General features: G+C 36.3%; 1 protein-coding gene across 1 annotated transcript in view; it reads left to right on the top strand.

Annotated features, from left to right (window-relative positions):
• Positions 1–27,511, top strand: part of LOC113469645 (fatty acyl-CoA reductase 1-like) — a 49,043-nt gene that overhangs the window by 14,672 nt on the left and 6,860 nt on the right. The window contains exon 2 of the mRNA XM_026827503.1: positions 11,017–11,148. Coding sequence (XP_026683304.1) covers positions 11,018–11,148 — 131 coding nt within the window. The 5' untranslated portion in view covers position 11,017. The remainder of the gene's footprint in view (positions 1–11,016; positions 11,149–27,511) is intronic.

Here is a 27,511-nt window from a genome sequence, read left to right on the forward strand (position 1 = left end):
ATGCTTCCCTCAAGTAAATCGTTCCAGGGGGTCAGTAACTCTGCATTCGCGGGAACTAGAGGGCGGTCCTCAAGTAAGTTGGACAGAGAAAGGTAATCATCTCGAACTAGAGTAATTGGGAAGCAATCGAAAATTGAACAGTAAATAAAAATATAAAAAGTAAATTAAATGTAAATAGAGTAAAGTACATAGAAGATAAGATGAGGCGGAAAAAGTACGCTATAACAATAATAAATTATAAGGCGACACACTTTAATAAATTTAAATAAAATACTCGTCGTATTAAAGTTCAATTCATTCCAAGTAATCCACATAGAAAAGTGTGGACTTTGCGTTTTGTAAGAATTGGTCCGTGTTGGTGTCTTTTTTTTTTTTTTTTTTTCCGATCTTTTGACTTCGGTATACCTTTCATATATCACTTACCTATAACTAATAAGACTTTAAGATTTAAGTTAAGTATGTAAATTTAATATACCTATCGATAGGCATTAATTACAGGGCAAATTGAAGAAAAAAAAAAAAACAAAAAAACAAATCAAACTTGAATAAGTACATACCTATCAATAGAGTAAGTACCAGCACATTAGATTTGCCAAAGTCTAGGTTCAAGGTTCATTCAACTTGTGTTTTTTTGAATTTGAAGCTTTCAATTTAAAATTTTAAATTCTATTTACTCTGACAAATATTTAAAACCGTAATTGATAGGCAAGGATTCCTCATTAATTTCTTCCCGTAGAAGTACAAAGAGTCAACAACAAAATTTCTTCGAATTTTTAAAATCAATCCTGCAGGTACATCACATGGCTTCCAAGAAATTGAAGTTCAACAGCTCCACAGCACATTAGATTTGCCAAAGTCTAGGTTCATTCAACTTGTGTTTTTCTGAATTTGAAGCTTTCATTTTAAATTCTATTTAGGTACTCTGACAAACATTTAAAACCGTAATTGATAGGCAAGGATTCCTCATTTCTTCCCGTAGAAGTACAAAGAGCCTCAAAAGTCAACAACAAAATTTCTTCGAATTTTTAAAATCAATCCTGCAGGTACATCACATGGCTTCCAAGAAATTGAAGTTCAACAGCTCCAAGCACTTCTTTATCAAATTTTCGAAATTGATCAATATTTCCAAAGATAATTACATTCATAAGCATCTAGAAATAAAATTCCAAGTTGAACTATTGATCTTTAAATAAATTAGGTAATATTTATTACCTAATGTCCTATGATTTTTTTTATATTCGTCCTTTCTGTGTCTTTTTTTCCGATTATTTTCCTCTTTCTCTTTTATTTCATTTTCTACATATAATAGGTAATTTTACTATTCTGATTTCTTCTTCCCCTTACTATATCCTGTAACATTTATAAGTTTTATTTCTCTGTCTATAACATTTATAAGTTTTATTTCTCTGTCTATATTATCTACGTAATTCTTTTTATATTCGTCCTTTCTGTGTCTTTTTTTCCGATTATTTTCCTCTTTCTCTTTTATTTCATTTTCTATAATAGGTAATTTTACTATTCTGATTTCTTATTCCCCTTTACTATATCCTGTAACATTTATAAGTTTTATTTCTCTGTCTATAACATTTATAAGTTTTATTTCTCTGTCTATATTATCTACGTAATGATTGTGATTCTTGTGATGATTTTATCCTATAAGTTTATCCGCTATGTACCTCCTGTAATAGTCCTCTAATGCCCCGTTTATAGTCAAAATATTGTAGCATTGTTATTTTAGCTGATTTTTTATTTTATTTATTTACCTATTTTTTATTTTATTCTACCTATTTTTATTATTTTTTTTTCCTAGCTATGTTTTCCCCCTAGACAATATTATTTATGTTTAATGATTATTTATGTAGGACTGTAGGTAATCTAGGAGCACTTCTAATCAGGACCATATTTGGGGGGGACTTAATTGTTACCTATCAATTTCTTTAGTTTTACCTACCCTTATCACCCCATTCATTTAAAAATCTCACAAAGGATTGTATTTGGTACAAAATAGATTGATATAAGTAGAAATTACATAGGTACTTTTGGTTCTTTCTTATAGATAAAATTTTATTATTATTTTTCACTACTTCATCATTTTTTTATAGGTTTTTTTTCTGTCTATACATATACATTAAGCGATTAGATATTCCTTTAAAAGTAGGTAATGGATTTTCCTTCTAATTTCTATCCATTATTTTTACAGAATATAGCAGAGATAATTTAATTAGAAGTTAAACTATGTATATTATATTTTATATGTTTGATGTGATAGATCATATAACAATAAAAAAGAGAGTATATTTAATAGTCAAAAGAATTTAGGAGGGTAGTTCTTTTACTAAAACTACCTTTTTTAGTTAATACCTATATACCTTTCTACTATAGATTTTCTTCTTTAAACTTCAAGTTATCTACTTTACTCTTAATGTATTTTTATTTTCATAATTTATTTAAATAAAGAAAGAAGAAAAAAAGTGATTGAATATCGTAAAAAAAAAATACGTAGATTGGAGTATTATTTTAACTTTATTTACCGACCTCTAAATAAAGTATGATAAATAAAGTTATAATATCTTTGTATATCCATCTAAGAATTTAAAAAAGTACTCCTTTTAGGTATGATTTCCTACCTATTGGATTTAGGTTTCTACCCATACCTCCCTATTTAAATAAAATATTTTATTACCTACGTATTCTTAAAGTTTACGAAAATATTTAAGTATACAATACCTATAATTATAATATTATGAAATAAATGAATTAATTTTATATACGAAAACATTTACACATTTTTATTTCTGTACCTTTTTTTACTACCTATTTTTACCTTTCTAAGGAAATTTTGGAATTTGGAGCTTAGTATTTGAGCTATTTTAGAATTACCAACTTTTAAATTACCTATACTTCAATTACTTCATACATGGACTTCGACGTCTTATCAAAATGCAGTCAAAAAATGTTGATAAGATTCTAATCAGATTATCAGACGTGATAAGACATCACATGGTCTGAAACGTCACCTAATAGAGATTGATTATTATTATATGATCATTTAAATTTATTGTTTTCTTGTTTGCAGTATGAAAATAACTTGAATTTTTGGTGCATGGTACTTCAATAAATCCAAATAGTGAGATTTAAATCTGTGCTTCAATAACATCTGCAACAAGTGTACCAACTGCAAAGAGTAAGAAATAGTAAGAATTGAATTTGAATGGTACTTCAGTATCAAGTAACCCGTTGAAATATTTGCAATCGAAAAACGCTACGCTGCGCTACCAGTACTCATGTTATATGTGCCCGGCCGAGTGCGAAGACACGGAGGAAATGGCCCGGCATTACCTCAACCATTCGCGACTGCTCGCGAAGTATCCGACCTGGACTTATCCCCACACGGCGCCGGCAACTGTGGCCCGGCGGAAAACCAGCATTGTGCGGTTCGGCAGTGATAATTTTTACTTTGACGTGTGGCCGGCCCAGGACGAGTCGACTGAGCCGCCCCAAAACACCGTGTCTTGGTGGATGTAGGTGGATCTCCAAATTCTTGGAGTCTGGCCTACAGTAGAGAATAGAACACCTTGTTTATACGGCAGTACACCGTGTCTTGGTGGATGTAGAGAGTGTCTAAAGGTGTGTCTAAACATAGTCGACCGGCCGTCGATCGACGAGGTGAATCTATGTTATGTTGAAAGCTTTAGCTTTCGCCAAGTGGCAATAGCAGAATAAAGAGAAGGTATCTTATTGTATCTGCCGTATACCGGGGTGATGGTCTCTAGCTCTAGCCATGTTGAATTGGCTGGCTCGTCCTGAACCGCAGTCAACCATCGTGAGGACTTGTGCTTGGTCTTTAGAAGCAGAGAGAACCCTTTGAAGTACTGCCAGCTAGGTGGGCTGGTTGGGGTTATCGGGGAATCTATGTTATCGAGGCAGTGTGTTCAGTCGACATCGATCGACTACTTAACTCGTATGTGTCGATTGTGTGGACCATATAATCGTAACAAAAACCAGTTTGATTATAGGCAAGTTAGAACTCATCTAAATTTTAAAATCCCTGGGCATCCAAAGGGTTTTAAGTTCTTCCAACACTGTGAGATGGATTGGGTTGGAGTTGGCGCCGTGTGGGGAAAGACTTAATGTTGGGTTGGATTGCAGAGATCACCTAAATCAATAATCCCGCCTTTTGTTAAATTTTGTACTTTATCTATTGTACGAATTTTGAACAATAAAGAGTCTATTGTTATTATTTTGTTCACGGATACGGAAAGTAAATATGGGGAAGTGCAAAACTATCACTGTCATGACTTGATTTGATTTGATGAAATCGTCATTTAATCGGTATTCACTTTTCTCTGTTGTTCTTGGAAGACAAAAACATCCGAACTTGGTCCAGAATCGGACCATAAATTTATGAAAACATCGCTTACCAAGTAGGTAGGTACTAGTACTAACGTAATGAATACCAGTTTTGCGAGAACTAGTTTTCCAGCGCGATTGTTGGTCAAAATTGCCTGAATTGGTACTTTCATTGACGTCAGCCAACCAAAATGACATCATTCTTGGACCCCTCTGGATTTTCGAACTGGTTTGGGGCTGATTTTCAAATCGGATTATCCATATTCAGACAAATATTTTTTCCGGACCAAAAGTTATAGAACCTAACTCTGTGAATCATTGGATATATTTTTGTGATGTCTGGTTTGGAACTTGAACCAGTTTTTCTTAAGAAAGAAATCGAATTCAAGAATTTTTGGTGTCCAAATTACTTAGTACATAATATGTGGAAAATTAGTTCAATATTCCATAATGATTCTTTGTTTTTTTGTAGCTATCTTGACTGCCAAAGTTGCAGACGAAACGTAGCTATTCTAGGTACCTATGTACGTCGGATATTGTGGAACTTTCGAATCGAATTACATAAGTATTATTATGTCTTACTTTTTTGTTCCCTACAAACATATTTCCATTCAGTTGGTAGTCCATTGAACCTAAAATGTTTTTTCTCGAACCTTCCTCCAGATTTGAAGATTACTTGTCACCCGAGGTCCCGGATTCAGTGATCCTCAGGCCTTCAGGATAGTTACGAATTTCATGTGGATCAATAAAGAGGAAGACATCTTTCTTTCTGTATAGACAGGATTTCGTCGACGGGGGGCCCGAGAGTCCAAACAGTAATGTACCGGGGGAGGGGTTCTTTTGTTTTTTTTTTTTTTGGCTTTATGGTTCTCTGGACAAAATTAGCACCACCATTTTCGTGTTCCTGGTAAACAGACTATTAATTTGATAATATATAGGTCGACCAGGTTTGGATAAGTCCTTCTATGGGAACAGACAGAGTGACAGACAGACAGACTGACAGAAACACAGACGACACCGAAGCGAATACAATAGTCCGTCCCTTATACCTTTTTATTACTATTGTAATAATAGGAAGGAGGGACTAAAAATAAAGCTCGAGGGTGTAACCCGGGTCCCCTAAACACGGCCTTGGTTCCAGATACTGTGCCAATAACTAGGTAGGTACTGTAGTACTGTACCAATAACTAGGTAGATACTGTAGTACTGTACCAATAACTCTAGGTATACAATTTTACAACTTTTGATTCCTGATGGATGGAAAAGTCCCAATCAGATTACTTTTTCGGCCCCAGGTCATAGATAAGACGAATATTACATATGGTCATATTATGACATAATAGTACCAATAATAATGGTCTAAACATATGACACAATGCACATTAATAACACATGGTGTACTCATTTGACACATGGAGCACATCAGGTGAATCAGAAAATTCCGACATGTCAATTTTTTGTAGGTCAAAATATCAAGATCAAAATCAAAACAACACAGCGCGTTTGAAAAGCTATGAAACTTTTCTATATTATCTGTAGGATTTCTGAATTTCAGATACAGTGTGATTGAAAAGTGATGAAACCTTTCTATTTCCTGAAGGCTTTCTGGATTTCAGACATCCAGGGCGGATTTTATCCTTAGTCAAATTTTCCTAAAGACTGATCTGAGACCGAGAATTTTTATTTATAAATAATTATTAGTGTCAGACTGTCAGATTGGGCTTTTTCTGTACAAGGAAAGTGCATTGCATAGTTACTGTCAACCCAATAACTTATAGGTACTATCCGCCACTATCGAATCATTTTCCAAAGCAATAAAACCAATACCCGCTGCTTCAGGATATGGCATAGCTTCCAGTTTTCCTTGGAAATCTTGCACGTTACATAACACATCTCTTGAAGAAGGTGTAAGGTGTGAGAAAGCTCGTTTTAAAGGTCTAATCTTCTGATTAGCATTTACATAAGGATTAGAATAGAATATACCTTGTTTAATGTTCATCCTGCTGGGATAGGACTGAAAAGTCCCTTTTCCACCGCAGTTTAACCAAGGTCATTTATGGGGAGACCATTTTACAAACAAGTAATTTGAACACCTGGAATAAAAAAAAAAAAAAAACATATGGATGAGGTTTAATTAGTTATTTTACATACTTCCATTAATAATTAACACCTCAGTCTGTGACTTGTGGTCGCTAGATTGCTAGCCGCTACCAGTCTTTGGCTTTTAGCTAAATTTTCATTTTGCAATAGACTCCGCTATTGGTGATCTTTTCATCAAATCTTTCTTTTGATCCACCGAAGCTAATGTTAATTATGAGATTTACGAGGTTAATTACCTGCATTTAAATTATTGCATTTATTGGTCCCCAACCTCATTGCGATTCTTGGCACTTACCTACGTACTACGTTAGTCTACATACTCGGATCTACCCACCTACATAGGTACTTACAGATCTACACAATCTACCCATTTACATAAGTGCCCATTTTCCTACCTATTTGAAACTTAAGGAAAAGGCTAAAAAGTAACTATAGACGAGGTCAATGTCTGAGTCATTTTCTACAACCCAACTGGCAACCCTTCGATACATATTGCACTTCTGTACAGCTGCCAAACCGATCCTACCCTACAAACTGGACCGGAATGTTACTGGACATCACTGGTGTTTACAAGAAGTCAGTAGCTGGACTGCATTCTAACCTTGTGGAAATTAGGCGTAAGATTTGATTGGCTACTTGTCCCATGCAGTATGCAGTGCTTTTATTAGTAGCATATTACCTACCAGTCTTAATCCACATTTTTCGATGGAATGTAGATACCTATTTGTAGATAAATTTATAAATTATTCATTTATTTTAATAGCTGATCATAGTTCCACATGTTTTAGGCGTCCAAACAAGGTCAGTTTACGCCATTAATTATGAGTATCAACCATAGGCGTAGCATATCAGATTACAGATGAAATTTGACTGATGTAAAAATCAGCAGCAGCAGCAGCTATGCCTTTTCCGATTGAGTTATACAGTGATACGAGTAGTTGAAGCGGTTCCTATGGATGATCACTAATCAGCTTCAGCCCTGCCATGAAGCTTGAATGAATAGAAACGTTAAATTTTTATTAGCCTTAGTACCCTATAATTAGTGCCTCTTGAGGTCGAAAAAGGCCAGCCATCCTTACGTAAGATCCCCAGCAGAGAAGCAACGATTGTAAAGGCAGGTATATGTCCGTATATTGAGCTCCGCTCAGCCCGTAGGCCGGTTTTAATCGGCCCCTAGGCTATGTCATCCAGTTTTCATTGAACTTGCAGACAAACGAGATGAAATTTTCAATGTATGTACATACAAACATACATAGAAGAAAACTAGTTCCATTCTAAGAAACACCAATGAACAAAAAGGCATGCGGAAATAGTCATTAAATTGTAATCAACCATTAACAGTCACAGCCAGCCTAGTTAGCTTGGAGAGTAGCGAGTCTGCCTTGTAAGTGCTAGGCCGCGGGTTGGATTCCCGCCCGGGGGCGAATTTTATCTTGAACGGATAATGTTCGTTGTCGGAACGGCTGGCTTTCTCCTATCCTGTCTTCCTTCTCTCTTCGATTTCGGGACTATAAGACCTCCGTTGCTGGAACTGTTTCATGTTACATAGGTACATAATTATGTAAATTAACAACCTTAAGTTAATGTGATATGCTCGCCAGTCTGATCGTCTTTGAAAATTTGGTGGAAATTTTGACACATCCACTAATTTAGTGGTGTTAATTTGACGGGGATGAAGATTAAACCCTTTGGAACGGTAAAAACAAAAAAAAAAAAAAAAAAAAAAAAAAAAAAAAAAAAAAAAAAAAAAAATAAGAAAAAAAAAAAAAAAAAAAAAAAAAAAACAAAAAAAAAAAAAAACAAAAAAAAACTGTTTCATAATATTAGGAATCTATAGCTACCTCCGTGACCGAGTGGGTATCACACTAGGCTTGCACTCCGGAGGTCCCGGGTTCGATTCCCGGCGGGGTCGAAGTTTTTTTTTGGCTCTGTTCTTGGATTTTGGGGTGCACTCAGCCTAGCGAGCACAATTGAGTAGCTTCTTAAATTAAGTAGCGACCAGTGGCGGCATTACCAGAGTGAAAAGAAAAATATAGACATGTCAGTGTCAGAAATAGTGAAGGAGCCTCATAGTAATGCTGATATATCCACAAAAATTGTGAAAAAGATCTTCGGTGATTTTGTAACTAACAACCACTAATCCAGTCCGAAGCTACGTTGCTGAGTAATATTTCACGTGGGGAGAATCACGTGTTGCTGATTTTCCAGGCCCTCATCAGTAAAAAACCTTAGCAATTACAGTGACGTACGCCAGCCTAGTTAGCTTAGTTGGTAGTGCGTCTGCCTTGTAAGCGCTAGGCCGCGGGTTCGATTCCCGCCCGGGGCGGATTTTAACCTTACTTTCCTTCGCATAAGGAAATTAGAAAAAAAGACTGGAATTTTGATCATCACTTTTCTTTTATTCTGTTTCAGGGATTGTCCGGGAGTGAATAAAATCTACCTCCTCATTCGGGAAAAGAGAGGCAAGACTAGTCGACAACCGATGTACACTAGCCACGATGTACATAAACTAACCATATCTAGCTATTTTACTGTGATAAATATTCACCTGCGTGGTAATCAGCGGGACAGTTAAATAAATAAAAATCAGACCAATAACCTTTCTGTGCCTTCAGCAACCGCGAAGTAAAATCAACGTTATACAGGATGACTTCAAACTAAAAAAAGTTGAGTTGCAAGATGTAGTCAATACAGCTTAGTGGCGCAGCGTTAGCACGTTGAATATACCAGTTTCTAAGCCCAGCCACTCACTATCAGGTAGACCTGACAGGTATACCTGACACCTGATGAGCACACACACTATTGGGTATACCTGACAGGTACGGCTAAAAAGGTCCGTCTGTCAGGTCTACCTGATATCTGATGGGCGCCCGCACACACTATCAGGTACAGATACAGTTGGAACGTGTGCGCCGGGAAAAGTTCATATCTAGGTCTCAAGCTTCTTCCGCCCCTTACTCTCCGACTGTCTGTAAAAATAGGTCTGTCGGACGGCCTAAGGGTGAGTGCTTAGACCATTAGAAAACCTTTTTGACCTTTTTGTTTTTGTATACGATGTAAAGTGTCTTCAGGGTGTTACCAATCGTGGTTTCGCCATTCTTCAGCCAAACAGATGAGTACATCCTGTAATTTACTGGTACAGAGGGGGCAGTAAGTATCCACTAATTATATTGTATCCACTAGCAGTCACGTGCCTCTGCTATAATGAATGAATAGTCGTGTATCAAGTACAGTAAGAGGCATAGTGAATGCCTATATTGCCCATTGACTTAAAAGCAAACATACATAAATTTATAATAGGTATATGTAGGTACAACATAGATACTTATTATGTATGTAGGTACAGCATGGGTATTTGAAGATAGACGGCTGGTGAAGACGGGTACATAGATAGTTAAAGATCATCTAGTATCTAGGAATTCACAAAGAGGAGGTTGGTCAACTCAGAATTACGGTTAGTTAACGGCACCAATTAGAAGTGTCTGTGAGTTTGGGCTTGAAGTCTTGAACTTCTTGTAGACTTGAAGTATCAGTGAGTGCAGGCGAGTTTCAAATTTCTTGAAGTGGCAATCAGTACAATCTTGAAGTTTCAAAACCCTTGAGATATCGGTCAGTGATTTTCAGGTTGAAGTCTTGAGGTATCAGTCACTAAGTTGGTGAGATCGGGCTTGAAGTTTAAAATTCCTTGTCAGTGAGTGAAGGCTTCAAGTTTCAAAGTCCTTGAAGTAGGTACATAGACATCAGTAAGTCAATGGGTTGAAATCTTTAAGTATCAGCCGGTAAGTCAGTGAGGACTTAAAGTCCATTCCTTGAAGTGTCAGTGAGTTTGGTCTTGAAGGCCTTGAAGTATATTCATCATTGATTCAGTGTGTACAGGTACAGTACAGATCATCTAGATTATAGGAATTGATTGAGCGTAGATTGGGCAACACAAATACCCTCAGGCCAAATGGCATAGACCTGAATAAATACTGCGTCTAATAGCTGTAAGCATTGCGTAATGTCTGCAGTTTACACACAAAAATGGAACATTCATCTTAATATTAATTGCTTTAATTATGAATAATATCTATTAATTAATTTATTATGACTCGAGATAGATTAATCATTAGGTAGTTAGCTTGGAAGGCAGTACGCCTTGGAAGTGCTAGGTCGCGGGTCCAATGCCAAATTCCAGCCCGGGGCGAACTTTTTCCTAAACAGATAAGGTTCGTTCTCGGAACGGCTGGCTTTCTCCTATCCTGTCCTCCTCTTCCCTCCTTTGCATTTCCCTCTATTCTGCTAGAATGAGACTGAAAAGTCCTTTACTCCCGCAGTCTGAACACGGTCTTATGTTTTCGGGACAGAACAATATTTTACTGATGAATTTTCCTCTCTCCTTTCCACAGAATGTCAGCAGAAGTAATTTCTGAAAGGAGACCATCGATTACCCCCATCCAGCAGTTCTATGATGGTGCCAACATCCTCATCACTGGAGGAACAGGATTCTTCGGCAGAGTCCTACTCAGCAAGCTACTGGGACAGAACAATATTTTACTGATGAATTTTCCTCTCTCCTTTCCACAGAATGTCAGCCGAAGTAATTTCTGAAAGGAGACCATCGATGACCCCCATCCAGCAGTTCTATGATGGTGCCAACATCCTCATCACTGGAGGAACAGGATTCTTCGGCAGAGTCCTACTCAGCAAGCTACTCTCGTAAGTGATTTTAAAGCAACGTAAACTAAATTAAAGCAAATTTTAAAGCAATGTAAGTGATTAACTTTATGAAAGGCTGTGACCTGAGACTCCTGAGAGCTGAGAGTGAACCCCAACCTCTTGAGAACAAATTGAGGAGCTTGAATCTTAAGACTCTCAGAATATGTCGGAAACAATTTCAAAAGGTTCAGTCCATATTTTAACTCAACATAAATCTATATAGGTACTAAAAATATTACTTGTAATTTATTGATGAGTACCTATGTTAAATGTTAAGCTACCCTTCATAGAAAGACAACTTTGGACTTTTAAAGTGTAAAAACAAATAAATTCTCACTTTTTTCTATTCTTCTTCCTCTGATAATGCCACAGCAAAAAGAAAATCCACTTGTAAAGGGTCAAGGATTTATTTTGATCAACTTTGGATTTGGAGACACCATTTTTTTAAAGGTGAAAATTTTGTAATGGCACAAATAAGGAAAAATAAATGTGTGCCAAGCTGCCAAGTTTCCAAGTCGATTGACCCTGGTAAAAGTAACTCGAAAGTTATGAGATGTGATGTCAACATAGAACAGAGATCAGGGCAGTTCACAGGCTAACTGGGATCCGGAAGTGCTGCTTAACTTCAGTGATCCACTTGGAACAACGTGCTTTCGCCAAAATGACGATTAGGTGATTATAGAAAAAAAATCATCATGATTACAGCAACCATCAAATTTGATGCTCATATTGCATAGGTAGGTACTCTATCTGCTATCATATTGCTTAATTTTAATTTCAGTAACTACCAGACATTCCTCCTGTCTAGGGCACTTTTTAATGATCGCAGATGTCTGAGTGACCAATTTGAATCTGGTTCAACATAATTGGACGATGCTAAATCATTGGACCGAAAAAGTGAGACGTCTCTTGAGCTGTTTGCTTACACAAGCTACTGATTTTTTTTTTTTTTTTTACATTTATTTATTTTTCAAGAGGGAACTGAAGGTGGCAATTAGTGACTTCTTTCTTCTTCTTCTTCTTCTTCTTCTTCTTCTTCTTCTTCTTCTTCTTCTTCTTCTTCTTCTTCTTTCTCTTCAATCCTAAGATAGGTTGGCAGCTCTCCATTTCGATCGGTCTGATCGGTAAATTGGTAAAAAAAAGAAGGTTTTATCGTCCCGAAATCGAAGATGGAAAGATTACAGGATAGAAGAAAGCCAGCCGTTCCGAGAGAAGCTACTGATTTTACGGTTCTGGGACATCACATGCTGATAGCTGATTCTAACGCAGTATTGCCCTCAACCTTGCCCAATAAATTCCACCTAATAAAGCAGTATAAAAGCCCAACGACCTTACCAATACATCTATGTCAAGAAAATAAAATAATAAAACTAAAACTAATAATAATATGATGTACGTACATACGTATACGTATATATGTAAGACATAGAGTTGAGTACTAAAACACTCCCTATGTATATCAGGCTTTAGGGTGTCTTATTGATGTGTTAAGAGAGGCAGAGAGGGGAACTTAACTGGCAAGGTCTTATCGCCCCGAAAGCGGAGAGGAAGAGAAAAGGAAGACAGGATAGGAGAAAGTCAGCCGTTCCGATTAAAAAAAACTCATCACAATGATGTAGGATGCAATGTGCATTATTGATGTAATCAATTAATCAATATTTTATTGTGTATTTGATACAATTTAGTATGTTCACAAGGGGGGAAAAATATAATAAAACCTATATAACTTACATCTATGATCACCATGCATAAATCCACTCACAACTTCTTGAATTACATTAGGTACCAATACTAAATTTGCAAATTAATTTTTTTTTTAATTCTCAAGTAACAATTACCTAACCGTAGGTATTCCGCTATTATGTTTCAATGTTTCATGTTACATAGGGTACATAATTATGTAAATTAACAACCTATATGTTAATGTGCTATATGCTCGCCAGTCTGATCGTCTTTGAAAATTTGGTGGAAATTTTGACACATCCACTAATTTAGTGGTTTTGACGGGGATGAAGACCAAACCCTTTGTACCTAACGGTAAAAAAATGAAAAAAAAAAATAAAAATAAAAAAAAACTGTTTTATAATATTAGGAATCTAGCTACCTCCGTGACCGAGTGGCTATCACACTAGGCTTGCACTCCGGAGGTCCCGGGTTCGATTTCCGGCGGGGTCGAAGTTTTTTTTGGCTCTGTTCTTGGATTTTGGGGTGCACTCAGCCTAGCGAGCACAATTGAGTAGCTTCTTTAATCGAGTAGCGACCAGTGGCGGCATTACCAGAGTGAAAAGAAAAATATAGACATGTCAGTGTCAAAAATAGTGAAGGAGCCCCATAGTAATGCTGACATATCTACAAAAATTGTGAAAAAGGTCTTCGGTGATTTTGTAACTAACATCCACTAATCCAGTCCGAAGCTACGTTGCTGAGTGATATTTCACGTGGGAAGAATCACGTGTTGCTGATTTTCCAGGCCTTAGCAATTATACAGTGGCGTACATATACTTTTACTTCTAAGAGAGGAAAAAATGGACAAACATTGATCTTATGCTTGTAATAATGTACCTACTTGTAATAATGAAAATTATTTTAAAAAATCTTATATTATAAAAACACTCCCTAGCGTAGTTGAAAGACTGCATCAACCAACCAAAAAAAAAAATAATGTACCTACTTGTAATAATGATAATTATTTTAAAAAATATATATGTATAAAAAACTCCCTAGCGTAGTTGAAAGACTGCATCAACCAACCAAAAAAAAAAAACGAAAATGACTATCAAAATAGATACCATCATTACCATATATCGTGCGTACTGGGTAAATCCCACTATCGCGCTTACTATTACTAACATAACTACCATCATCACTATAGTCATATCACCTTTATCACTAGATTAACTTGGTACAGCGATCCAGCGATCTGGTTGGAGGTGATTTTCTTCTCAGATCTTCCAACATCGACATCGCACTGGTCAGTCTATGACAACTTATCAAGAAGGCAACAACGAGATTTTTTTTTTATCTAAATTCATCTCGAATAAAAAAAAAATATTCGAAGATCGAGTTAAATTTAATTTTCCGTGCGCAATTCTTGCTGTGAAGTTTAGCTTTTGACGAATCAAAAGTTGGCTTTTAAACCCCTTTTTTGTGATTTTAATCACAATTTTAGATCTTTTTTATTTTGATTTTATTTTTCCCCGGATGATAAAAGGGATTTTTTTCGTGTGAGCCTTTTTAGCCTTTTTTCGAATTTTTTGTGTGCGAGGAATTTTTTTTCTGATTTTCGATTTTCGAAAGTGTAAAATTTTTCTTCCCCGTTTCGGATTCGAGCGGTTTTCTCGTGCGAAAATAGTCCGCGTTTTTCGCCTGGACAGTTCAATTTTTTGAGCCAAAGGGACATTTCGAGGACCAACAAAGTAAGTATTTTTTTGTTCTTGACATTTTTGACTTCGGTTGTCTGGCTGGGGTACCTTAAACAGAGTGTAGACCAGCTTAGCCCTGGCTGGGGGATTTTAAACAGAGAGAAAGCCAGCCTGAACATTCCCTTGCTAAAGAAATACCTAGCAAAGATTGAGTTCTTGAAGTTTTTTTAGTCGAAACAGATAAAATAAATGTCAAAATAAAGGGCTGATTGAGAGACTGACGCCGACCCAAAACACGGGAAAACTTCGCTGGTGTAGTATTAATGGTCAAGACGTTCTCTTGATAACCAGGGGGTGGGGGTTCAATCCCAGTCGATGTATGGAATTTTATCCTCTAGAATATTTCAGAATTTGACCCAATGTTTTATTCGTGCAATATATTACTAGGCGAGCAGTACTTATATTGTTGATGTACCTACTCGTTTTAATACTTAATATAGTTGATCTGAGCATCGCATCACCAAGCTACCTGTTGATGCACTAGTCAAATACAGCACTATAACAACAATAAATTATCCTAGATCTACGTTTTAAACTGCTTAAAAAAATCGTAAAAACTGATTATAAAATCCGTAAAGTGCATTCCAAAAAAATACCGGTTCTCCTAACGTCACTTTTTTGTTACCTAAATCTTTCGAGGAAATAAAAAATAGTCAAAACTGCTTCTGACGAATGCACTAGGAATTGGGAAAGTTCATTGACATGGTAGTTATTAGTTATGCAGTGGACCATTGTAACACTAGTAAAGTTCAAACCCAGATTCCAATGTTGCCATCATAGTCCAGAATAGTCCACATATGCAGTTGCCATTTAGAAGATTTGAAGAAACATAAGTATATCCAGAAGAAACATAGGTATAAGTGTATTAAGACATAAGAAGATAGTTGAGTAAACTACCTACCTACTTAGTGCTTTATTTAAGTAATGCTTGTAGGTACATTTATAAGTAGTGCTTTAATAAAAAGTGCTTTATTTCCACTGTCAGCTGACAGTTTAGAACAAGATGTCCTATTATGCTAACAGTATATCACCAAAAAGATATTAGAACTACAAAAACAATGACGTATTCTATCATATCAAAAAACAATCAGCTAGTTGTCCGTACTGAAACAATTTATTGAATCTTCACTAGTCCAAGGCATCCTAGGTAGGTAATGATTAATATTTATTCTTCACCTCATGTCGGTCACTCCTAAATGGGGCTTTCCAGCCCAAAATTTCCACAACAAAACTAATAATCAATTTAGGGACAAACCCAATTTATATCTACATTAAGTACAAAGAATACAAGGAAAAGATTCCTACGTGAACTTTGACATGGAAAAAGACAAAAACTACCTACATGATTGAGGAATTAGAAACAGAAAGACTACAAAACGTGACGGACCCGTGACTTCTTGACCGTCCATTATTAAATTTATAAATAGATAGGTAGGTACTCAAGTACTGATTTTTCCTCAAAGATACTAGATTGGAGTGCCAGCCTATTGGATATCTATTAAATCTATTAAATAAAAAGATCTTTTCCTCGATTGAAAGAGCGTAAGAATGGAAAATTATATAGGTATGAAATTAAAGTTGACACAAGAATAGAATTAATGGGCTCTGTCAAGAAGACGGGGCACGTTTTTCATGCAGATTGATGGCAGTAAGAAAAACTGATGCCATCCTGCGCAGATACTCGTGAATTTCCAGGAATAATTGGAGATTTTCTTTTGTTTTTTTCCTTATGGACAGTATGGACGTCAGAGGAGTCACGTGTTCATAATAACTATAGGTACCCTATAACCCAATACCCATTATCTTAAAAGAAGTCAGATACTGATCTAGGAGCTAGTAGCTGCCAAACGATAGAGCTTTCAACGAATGCTACAATGGAATCTGGTGATTCAAGGGATTTTCCTCACTTAAATGGACGTCGGAGATATGTACCATGTGTTGATAATTATAGGTATCCTATACTTATTTCATTGTCTGAAAAAGAGGTGAGATAACTGATGAAAAAGAAGTCAGATATATACCTACTGATCTTCTCATCTATGTAGGTAGGTGCCGAGGTCAAGCCATAATAGGTCTTTCAAAGAACGCCCGCATCGAAACTGGTGATTCAAGGGATTATCCAAACAAATGGACGTCAAAGATAGTTATTATTCTATTCTATTCTATTTTTTCAAGTATAAGTATCAAAATTTTCCAAATGGACCGGACAGCTACACGGGTTTCTTCAAGCTCATCTAAGTGGTACTCCAATATTGTTCCACAAAGTGGTACTCCGAGGAAAATCCTATACGTCAATGTACTATCCAGATTCTATGTAAAATCAGTAGGTAGAATCCCACACCTCATCTTGACGTAATAATATTGGCAGGCAACTAGATTTCTAGATTATTAGGTATACAGTCGAACCTGTCTATATGGGACCCGTCTAAATGGGAAACCTGGATAAAGGGGGAAAAAATCATGGCCCTTCATTTGTAGGGTCAACCGGGGGTAATTAAGAACAGGGGGTAAATACGGACACCCCCTACCCCCTACATAATTGTAATTGGGGAATACTTTTGTAATTGGGAAACCTGGATAACGGGGGAAAAATTGCCGGTCCCTTGGATTCCCAGATAGACCAGGTTCGACTGTGTTTGCTACTAGAAATTCTATAAAAATCTGGAAAACTGCTAGATTGTTACTAGAAATTCTGCACATTACCATATTTATGACTAGGTATAATAGCCACCTACCTCTCGCATTGTATCTATGATTCTATATAGATTCTAGGTAGTTCTCTAATTGCTTCCATTAGTTCCTATGATAAATCATCTTGAATTTCCATATCAACATAATAAATTATCTCCTGTGTGATTATCATGGCAGGAAAAACAATCAAAACAAATAATCATTCATAAAAATAATTAATAATACGAGTAACTTCATTATAAAAGTAATGTGTCATAGATCATACCTAATGTTATTAATGATAGATTGATAGATCGAACGAAGCGACGTTGGGCAGCCTAGTTAGCTTGGACGGTAGCATTGCGCGTCTGCCTTGTTAGCGCCAGGTCGCGGGTTCCATTCCCGCTCGAGACTGACTTCTAAAGTTCACCAAAAATGATTTTAAAAAAATCACCACCTATTCAGATCAGTTTTTTTTTTTTTTTTTTTTTTTTTTTTTTAATTTATTATTATTATTATTATTATTATTATTATTATTATTATTATTATTTTATTATTATTATTATTATTATTATTATTATTTTATTATTATTATTATTATTATTATTATTATTATTATTACATACCTACCTACACATTGACTTTTCATGTTTATTGATTTTCATTTTCAATACATGTTTTGAAGTCAAGGCCTGATATGTATAATTTTATTGTATAGTGTATGGTAATTTATGGTAATTTACATATGATGTCCAATATTATGTTTCAATCCGATTGGAATGTAAGTAACGTTGTATATTTAATTACGCACGTGGTGACTTTTTTTTTCTTTTTTTTTTTAAGAAGTTTAATAAAGGGAACTGTGACTGCTGAGGTCTTATCGTCCCGAAATCGAAAAGAGAAGAATTGGAATAGCATAGAAGAAGAAAGCCAGCCTTTCCGAGAACCATGTTCAGGATAAAATTCGCCCAGGGCGGGAATCGAACCCGCGACCTAGCGCTTACAAGGCAGACGCGCTACAATCCAAAAGCTAACTATTCTAGCATCTTATTGACAAGAGAGGTCATACATTATTGTAATCAGCGTATAAGTAAGTGGCCTTGACTGCCTTTTGGTAACATAGGTAGAAAATAGATATTCACTGTCATTTTTTGTTCCAAATTTTCAGTATTGTAAACAATTCAATAACCTAACCTAATTGTTCCTAATTGATAGAGCAATGGTTTACCTTCTAGGTCCATGTTTGAATTCGATGTCTGACTTGGAAGATACAAGGAAAGTTGAAAAAAAAAATCCCCCCATAGCTATAGTCTCGGTGGTGTAGTTAAGTGGTCCAGACGCTTGCCTGGTACATAGGAGGGCGTGGGTTCAATCCCGATGACCGATCGAGAATTTGACCAGAGAAATAGTAATAATAGGAGCCTATACTGCTGGGGTAAACTGAACTTTAATCCTATCCGAACGCTAGATACCTACAAAGAAGCACTATTATACACAATAAATTCATTAAAGATTAATTAATAGTCATAATGAATTAATTTTATTAATACCTTATAGGCTTATAGTAATGAAAATTAGTTCAAATCCGTTATGAAAATCTACAACCGGAACGAAGAATGTAGGTACTCTAGGTAATAATACCTTGTATATTACTACCTACTATTGGTTTACAATCACTACATAGAAATACTATTTCATACTGGGTACTAATCTATTACAGTGGCGAATGGTGAGATTTTCCAACTGTGGCGCTCACAACAACACTCAACACAAAATAAAATCTATTACATAGAAAACGCAAGTTCTCGTTTTTCCACAATTTCCATCTCTGAAGTATAAATGACACTTCCAAATTCTTGGCCAGCACCTGAGAGCTATGTCTAAACTGATGAGTTCCAATAAAAACGAAACGCGTCTTAGGCTGCTCTCAGGTGTTGGCTAAACAACCAATCTCAGTGGTGCTCTCTATCACCTAACCCTTAGAGCTCCATGATTATGTGGTCAAATAATCATATAAATGAGGTCAAAATTCCCTGCCTCGACTGGGATCGAACCCACGCCCTCCTGTTTACCAGGCGATGGTCTCACTACTCCGTCAAGAAATCGCCACTGACTTGTTACTAGCGAATAATATTGCTGAACCTATCTATTACTGCTGAGTAATTACAACACACAAAAATGGAACATTCATCTTAATATTAATTGCTTTAATTATGAATAATATCTATTAATTAATTTATTATGACTCGAGATAGATTAATCATTAGGTAGTTAGCTTGGAAGGCAGTACGCCTTGGAAGTGCTAGGTCGCGGGTCCAATGCCAAATTCCAGCCCGGGGCGAACTTTTTCCTAAACAGATAAGGTTCGTTCTCGGAACGGCTGGCTTTTTCCTATCCTGTCCTCCTCTTCCCTCCTTTGCATTTCCCTCTATTCTGCTAGAATGAGACTGAAAAGTCCTTTACTCCCGCAGTCTGAATGGACAATGTTTTTCCACAGTACATGGGTCACACACTCACACCATAATTACGTAGAATAGATTAGATAGTACTTACCTCTTGTTTATCCTGCACGAATAGGACTGAGTCCCTTTACCTCAGCTGTTTAATTGGTGACTGAATAGTTTGAGCGATAGACCCCATACAGAAGTTGGAATAGATAGACCCTAGACATTGGATTGGAACCTTAACAATAAAAATTCTCATTATGGGGTCCTTTAAGTAGACAGTCGGAACTGAACTTTTTTTGAGCTTGAGTTGGGCCGGGGAAGCAATTGATTGTCCAGACGTTGAAATCTTAACAATAAAACTTCTTAATTAATATAGGTAAAAGAACAACGTCTTCACTTGACTAGTAACTTTGGAAACTGTTAGGTAATTTTATTTCTACAAGAGATAAAAAACAATCATAAAATTAAACTTTTCATGATGGGGTCAACTATTAGTCGAAACTGAACTTTGGACCTGAGTTGGGCCGGGGAAAACCCAGAATCACGCGGTTGCTCATTGGATCGGTTACTATTAGAGCGGACATACTATGAATTACTATGCGATAGTGTGTCTAGGTATTGGAGCATGCTATGTCTCATGTGCCAGCGGATGGACAATGTCTGTGTAATCGCCTGCAAAAGTATAAGCTTTGGTTTTGTAGGTTTGGTTTTGCAGACGACTAAGCGCTTTATTAATCTTTTATACAGAAAAAAAAATAAAAAAAATCATCAGAAACACCATCAACACATTAGGGAAGCCCTGCCCCATGTTTAAGCTTCTAGTCTTGTAACGGCTCCCTCGCAGCCTAAGCAGGGCCGGATTACCCATAAGGCAGAATGACAGACTGCCACGGGCCCCGCGCTTTTGGGGGCCCCGCGCTTTGAGGACTTACACTAGATATTATGGGTTTTTTCAAAAAAAAAAAAAACTAAGGGAAACTGCCTAAAGAACGACTAAGCGCTACTAAAAGTCGCGCGTCTCTGCTTCCAGTGTGAGACAAGTCTAAAACAAGAATACTAGGCAGTCGTATTTTATTTTCCCTTTTCAAAAACTGCTAGCTACTTGCCCCCTTGAGAAGCCTGAAACCAAGGCAAATGGGACCGGATGTACCTCCCTGTGGACGACCCTGACAGATATCTCTAGTTAAATAAAAACCAGGTTGATAAAAGCTACCCAGCTCTGAATGGAAATGCTATTGCATCATTTGGAGTAAGGTGTACTTCTATTTATCGACCTATGCAACATATGTATAAATACAACATACCTAGATACACATATTACACATACTCATATGTTACGATTTTACATTAATTCAATACACCGTATAGATATCTGGACATATCCCCCCTATCATTAACTAATTGGAGGTATAGGTTTATAAATTACTACAGTACCTACCTAGTATTTTAGTTAAAAGTAGGTAACATGAGTTAAGATGCTATCTCACCTAGCAGGTACATACATAGGTACTCAGGTAGGTAATAATGATTAATTTGCGAGATTACTTAATGATGTAGGATGCAACGTGCATTATTGATGTAATCAATCAATCAATCAATATTTTATTGTGTATTTGATACAATTTAGTATGTTCACAAGGGGGGAAAAATATAATAAAACCTATATAACTTACATCTATGTCAAGAAAATAAAATAATAAAACTAAAACTAATAATAATATGATGTACGTACATACGTATACGTATATATGTAAGACATAGAGTTGAGTAATCAGGTACAGATACAGTTGGAACGTGTGCGCCGGGAAAAGTTCATATCTAGGTCTCAAGCTTCTTCCGCCCCTTACTCTCCGACTGTCTGTAAAAATAGGTCTGTCGGACGGCCTAAGGGTGAGTGCTTAGACCATTAGAAAACCTTTTTGACCTTTTTGTTTTTGTATACGATGTAAAGTGTCTTCAGGGTGTTACCAATCGTGGTTTCGCCATTCTTCAGCCAAACAGATGAGTACATCCTGTAATTTACTGGTACAGAGGGGGCAGTAAGTATCCACTAATTATATTGTATCCACTAGCAGTCACGTGCCTCTGCTATAATGAATGAATAGTCGTGTATCAAGTACAGTAAGAGGCATAGTGAATGCCTATATTGCCCATTGACTTAAAAGCAAACATACATAAATTTATAATAGGTATATGTAGGTACAACATAGATACTTATTATGTATGTAGGTACAGCATGGGTATTTGAAGATAGACGGCTGGTGAAGACGGGTACATAGATAGTTAAAGATCATCTAGTATCTAGGAATTCACAAAGAGGAGGTTGGTCAACTCAGAATTACGGTTAGTTAACGGCACCAATTAGAAGTGTCTGTGAGTTTGGGCTTGAAGTCTTGAACTTCTTGTAGACTTGAAGTATCAGTGAGTGCAGGCGAGTTTCAAATTTCTTGAAGTGGCAATCAGTACAATCTTGAAGTTTCAAAACCCTTGAGATATCGGTCAGTGATTTTCAGGTTGAAGTCTTGAGGTATCAGTCACTAAGTTGGTGAGATCGGGCTCTTTGGAGGGGGAAAAAATGCTTGAATTTTCCTTCTTCTTTTTCTATGATAGGTAATTTTACAATGCTTTAATGACCGACCGGTTTTATTGTCCTTACCAGAACCAGAATCTACATAATTCGAAGAAAAAAAAAAAGAAAAAACCTTTTTTATTCACATTTATTAAATAGATAGACAACTGATATCTCCAGCACTTTTTACTTTCCTTATCCTATAGGAAGGAAAGTAATGTATTTTTTTACTTTCTATTACTACATTACTAGTATAGCTCCGCTATTACTATCTATTACTACATTACTAGTATAGCTTCTATTCATTACTAGTATAGCTCCGCTATACTAGTAATGAAAGTATTGTTTTTTATGTGTTACAGATTTGGTTGGTATTTAGATTTTAGGAAAATAAAAATTATTCAAAGAAATTTCAAGAAGTTTCTATGAATCACATTAGAGGACGGGTCATCATCCTTTTAGGATTTTTTTTTTTTTTTTTTTTTTTTTTTTTTTTTTTTGGGGGTTTTAAAGTTTTACAATAAATGGTACGTTTTTTAGGTGGGCGAATAAATGGTACACTTACTTTTTTTTTCGATATTCACTAGATGTATAATATTATGTAGATGGTTCCTGGTAATTCTGGTTTTGTTTCGTGTGTGGTTCTGGATGTGATTCACGTAAATTGATGGGCGCCGTTCATAGCCTTGACCATTCTCATCTGAATGACAGTAAATATGTCATCATAATCTGGCAGTCATCATAACCCAGTGATTTATTGCCGTTAACACTTTATGTACCTTAACCTAGTTAGCTCGGAGGTTTTCATTACAAATTTTCATTAGCAAATGGTTTTCTTCATATTTGATTCATATCATATCAAATTGATTCATATCATATCAAATTGATCCTAAGGGCAAAGTAAACCTAGACCCTTGACAAATGGAGTGTGCCTGAAAGCATGTGATGTGTTCCAATCCACTTGACCCCTAGCCTACCTTGTAAGCGTTAGGTCACTGATTTGATTTACGCCCCAGGGCGGAATTATCCGGAACAGAAAGGTTCGTTTTCGGAACGGCTGGCTTTCTCCTATCCCGTCCCATTTCTCTTTTTGCTTTTGGGACGATAGGACCTTAACCGTTACAGTTCCTCTATCAATCCACTTCAGAATATCAATACAACATCGAACATCAAGTGTTAAACATAGGTAGGTACCTATGTAGCATGTAATTCTGTCTTTTTTGAATATGATAATAATCATAATATTCACAATGAATCATTTACATCTACTTTACATAGAGGAAATACCTCATATGCATGAGAAGCATGTGCTAGAACGGATAAACAATGAAATTTAAGTGCATGGTAATAGGAATAAGAGATATTAGATGAGATTTAGCAGAATTATCATGCCTAACATCAAAGAAGAAGATTTACCGGCATACACGGAAATATCATGTTTGGATTTGAATGTAATACCGTCAAAATCTGGCTAGGTAAAAATCTTTATGATGTTAAAACTGGTTAGTAGTGCGACATAAAATTGCATACGGTATGACAAGTATCAACCCTGCAGGTTTGTATGCTCTATTTTTGCTTGGATAAGGTTCCTCAGTCAAGGGCAAGATGCTGTGAAAAATATCTTGAAAACCCAGAATGTTGTTTGGTTTTTTATTGCTGCCTAATTGATTCATTTAAAGTAAAATCTTGGTATAGGTAAAAGATTGCGGCGGCTATGACTAATATGTTGCTACTTGACAGATTGACTCTCCTAGAGAAATAAAGTAAAATCAATTTTTTGACGATTTGCCAATACTTTCAATTTCATCTGTATCATCAAAGAAAACAGAGTTATTGTAGGTAGTTATGCGATGGTTTACCATGGTGCGTGTTATCTAATTCTAGGTGTTTCTTACCACAACTTTACTGTTTCACTTATCAAACTGAAGATTAGACAACTGAGATGATAAATTGTAAGGATATAATTTATCAGATTAGTTCTCAGGAAAAACCGTTTGTTGAGATATTAGTCATTTCCTCATAGCAGTCATATCTTCTTCAGATAGATGATAGAACATACATAATTATTTATTAAGGTACCGAAGATAGTACCTATACAGGTACTATCTTCGATTATATTCTTCCTCCATCCTTATTCTACATAATTATATTCTACTTTCTTCGATTCCCGCCTGGGGTGCATTTTATACCATACAGATAAGGTTCGTTCCCGGAAAGGCTGACAGATACAAGCTTCTTTCTCGGAACGGCTGGCTTTCTCCTATCCTGTCTTTCTTTTCTCTCTTCGCTTTCGGGACGACAAGATCTCAGCCGTTTCAATTTCCTCTATCAAACCTCTTGAAGAAAAGGCCTGATACCAAAGTAGCCATGAACGATACCACGTTGAATACAACAGTTCCAAATGGATCACTGAAGTTAAGCAACGTTGCCCCTGGCTGGTATCCAGATCTAGACAATCACGTGTCCTTGTTACGAACTTGAAATTCGTTAATGAATTCGAGAATCCTCATTAGCCCTAGAAATAAATTTTAAAGCAACGTAAACTAAATTAAAGCAAACTTTAAAGCAATGTAAGTGATTAACTTTATGAATGGCTGTGACCTGCCTGAGAGTGAACCCCAAGACGAGGCTCACTCAACCTCTTGAGAACAAATTGAGGAGCTTCAATCTTAAGACTCTCGGAATATGTCGGAAACAATTTCAAAAGGTTCAGTCCATATTTTAACTCAACATAAATCTATCTAGGTACTAAAAAAAAATTATTGATGAGATGATGAGTACATATATGTTAAATGTTAAGCTACCCTTCATAGAAAGACAACTTTAGACTTTTGGAGTATAAAAACAAATGAATTCTCTCTCTTTTTTTAATTCTTCTTTTAATAATGCCACAGTAAAAAGAAAATCCACTTGTAAAGGGTCAAGAATTTATTTTGATCAATTTTGGAGACACCATTTTTTTAAAGGTGAAAATTTTGTAATGGCACAAATAAGGAAAAAATAAATGTGTGCCAAGCTGCCAAGTTTCCAAGTCGACTGACCCTGGTAAAAGTAACTCGAAAGTTATGAGATGTGATGTCAACATACAACAGAGATCAGGGCAGTTCACAGGCTAACTGGGATCCGGTGTTAACTCCGACAATAACAATGGCTTCCTTCCTACAACAATAATAATGTTGGAAAATGACCAGGAAAAATAAGCAGGAAAATGACCTGATAGTCAATTCCCAGCATTTGATACCAACCAACCAACCAACAATAATAATGTTGTTGTAGGAAGTTCACATTTGAAGCTTAGACGCGCGCGACTTGAAGTTCTGTGTAATCGCCTGCAAAAGTATAAGCTTTGGTTTCATAGGTTTGGTTTTGCAGACGACTGAGCGCTTTATTAATCTTTTATGCAGAAAAAAACCATCATCAGAAACACCATCAACACATTAGGGAACCCCTGCCCCATGTCCCATGTTTAAGCTTCTAGTCTTGTAACGGCTCCCACCCAGCCTAAGGGAAACTGCCTAAAGAACGACTAAGCGCTACTAAAAGTCGCTCGTCTACGCGTCCTGTGTGAGACAAGTCTAAAACAAGAATACTAGGCAGTCGTATTTTATTTTCCCTTTTCAAAAACTGCTAGCTACTTGCCCCCTTGAAAAGCCTGGACCCAAGGCAAATGGGACCGGATGTACCCCCCTGTAATCGACCCTGACAGATATCTCTAGATATAAAAACCAGGTTGATAAAAGCTACCCAGCTCTGAATGGAAATGCTATTGCATCATTTGGAGTAAGGTGTACTTCTATTTATCGACCCCCATACAGATAAGGTTCGTTCCCGGAAAGGCTGACAGATACAATCTTCTTTCTCGGAACGGCTGACTTTTTCCTATCCTGTCTTTCTTTGCTCTCTTCGATTTCGGCACGACAAGATCTCAGCCGTTTCAATTTCCTCTATCAAACCTCTTGAAGAAAAGGCCTGATACCAAAGTAGCCATAGAGGATACCACGTTGAATACAACAGTTCCAAATGGATCACTGAAGTTAAGCAACGTTGCCCCTGGTTGGTATCCAGATCTAGACAATCACGTGTCCTTGTTACGAACTTGAAATTCGTTAATGAATTCGAGAATCCTCATTAGCCCTAGAAACAGTAGAATTGAAGTTGTTTTAGGTATAGGTACTATTACTGAATTTATTGTAGTTAATCATCGTTATTGTAGGCGATCAATCACCTTTGATCTTCATCATCTTCAGGAATCATTGAATCATTTTAATTCTTTATTTTAAGATTCAACCACAATGATACAGAGAAACATCCAATTTAATTAATAGCTCTTTGTGGTGAATATGGAGGTACCTTGTTCTGACCTCGGCATTGTCCCAGTGGATTACTTTAGTGGGTAGGAGTGGGAATCCACTAAAGCCGGAATGGCCATTACGAGTAGATGATTAGAGTTGATTGTAATAATGAACAATGACATCTTTGATTCTGTCTTACCATTCTTACCACAAACGTGTTTTCATTTGGGGAAAGAAATGGTTCTCATTATATCCATATACTCCATATAGTAATGTCAGCAATGTTTTGGGGTTCCTAAATTATAGAATCCATGACTGGAACAGTGGACACAACAAGGTTTTTTTTTTTTTTTTTTTTTTTTTTTCGCGGGGGGGGGCCCTAGAAATAGTAGAGTTGAAGTTATTTTAGGTAGGTACTATTACTGAATTTATTTAATTTATTGTAGGTAATCATCGTTATTGTAGGCAATCACCTTTGATCTTCATCATCTTCAGGAATCATTGAATCATTTAAATTATTTTAAGATTCAACCACAATGGAAACAGAGAAACATCCAATTTAATTAATAGCTCTTTGTGGTGAATATGGAGGTACCTTGTTCTGACCTCGGCATTGGCCCAGTGGATTACTTTAGTGGGTAGGAGTGGGAATCCACTAAAGCCGGAATGTCCATTACGAGTAGATGATTAGTTGATTGTAATAATGAACAATGACATCTTTGATTCTGTCTTACCATTCTTACCACCAACGTGTTTTCATTTGGGGAAAGAAATGGTTCTCATCAAATACATAATAATGTCAGCAATGTTGAGGGGTTCCTAAATTATAGAATCCATGACTGGAACAGTGGACACAACAAGGTTTTATTTTATTTTATTTTTTTAGGTATTTTATTTTTTTATTTATTTTTTTCCGTGGTAGGTGAGAGAAAAACCTTATTTTTCCAACAGAAAAAAAACCAT

Source organism: Diaphorina citri, unplaced genomic scaffold (genome assembly GCF_000475195.1).
Source record: "Diaphorina citri unplaced genomic scaffold, Diaci psyllid genome assembly version 1.1 scaffold45, whole genome shotgun sequence".
Classification (NCBI taxonomy): domain Eukaryota; kingdom Metazoa; phylum Arthropoda; class Insecta; order Hemiptera; family Psyllidae; genus Diaphorina; species Diaphorina citri.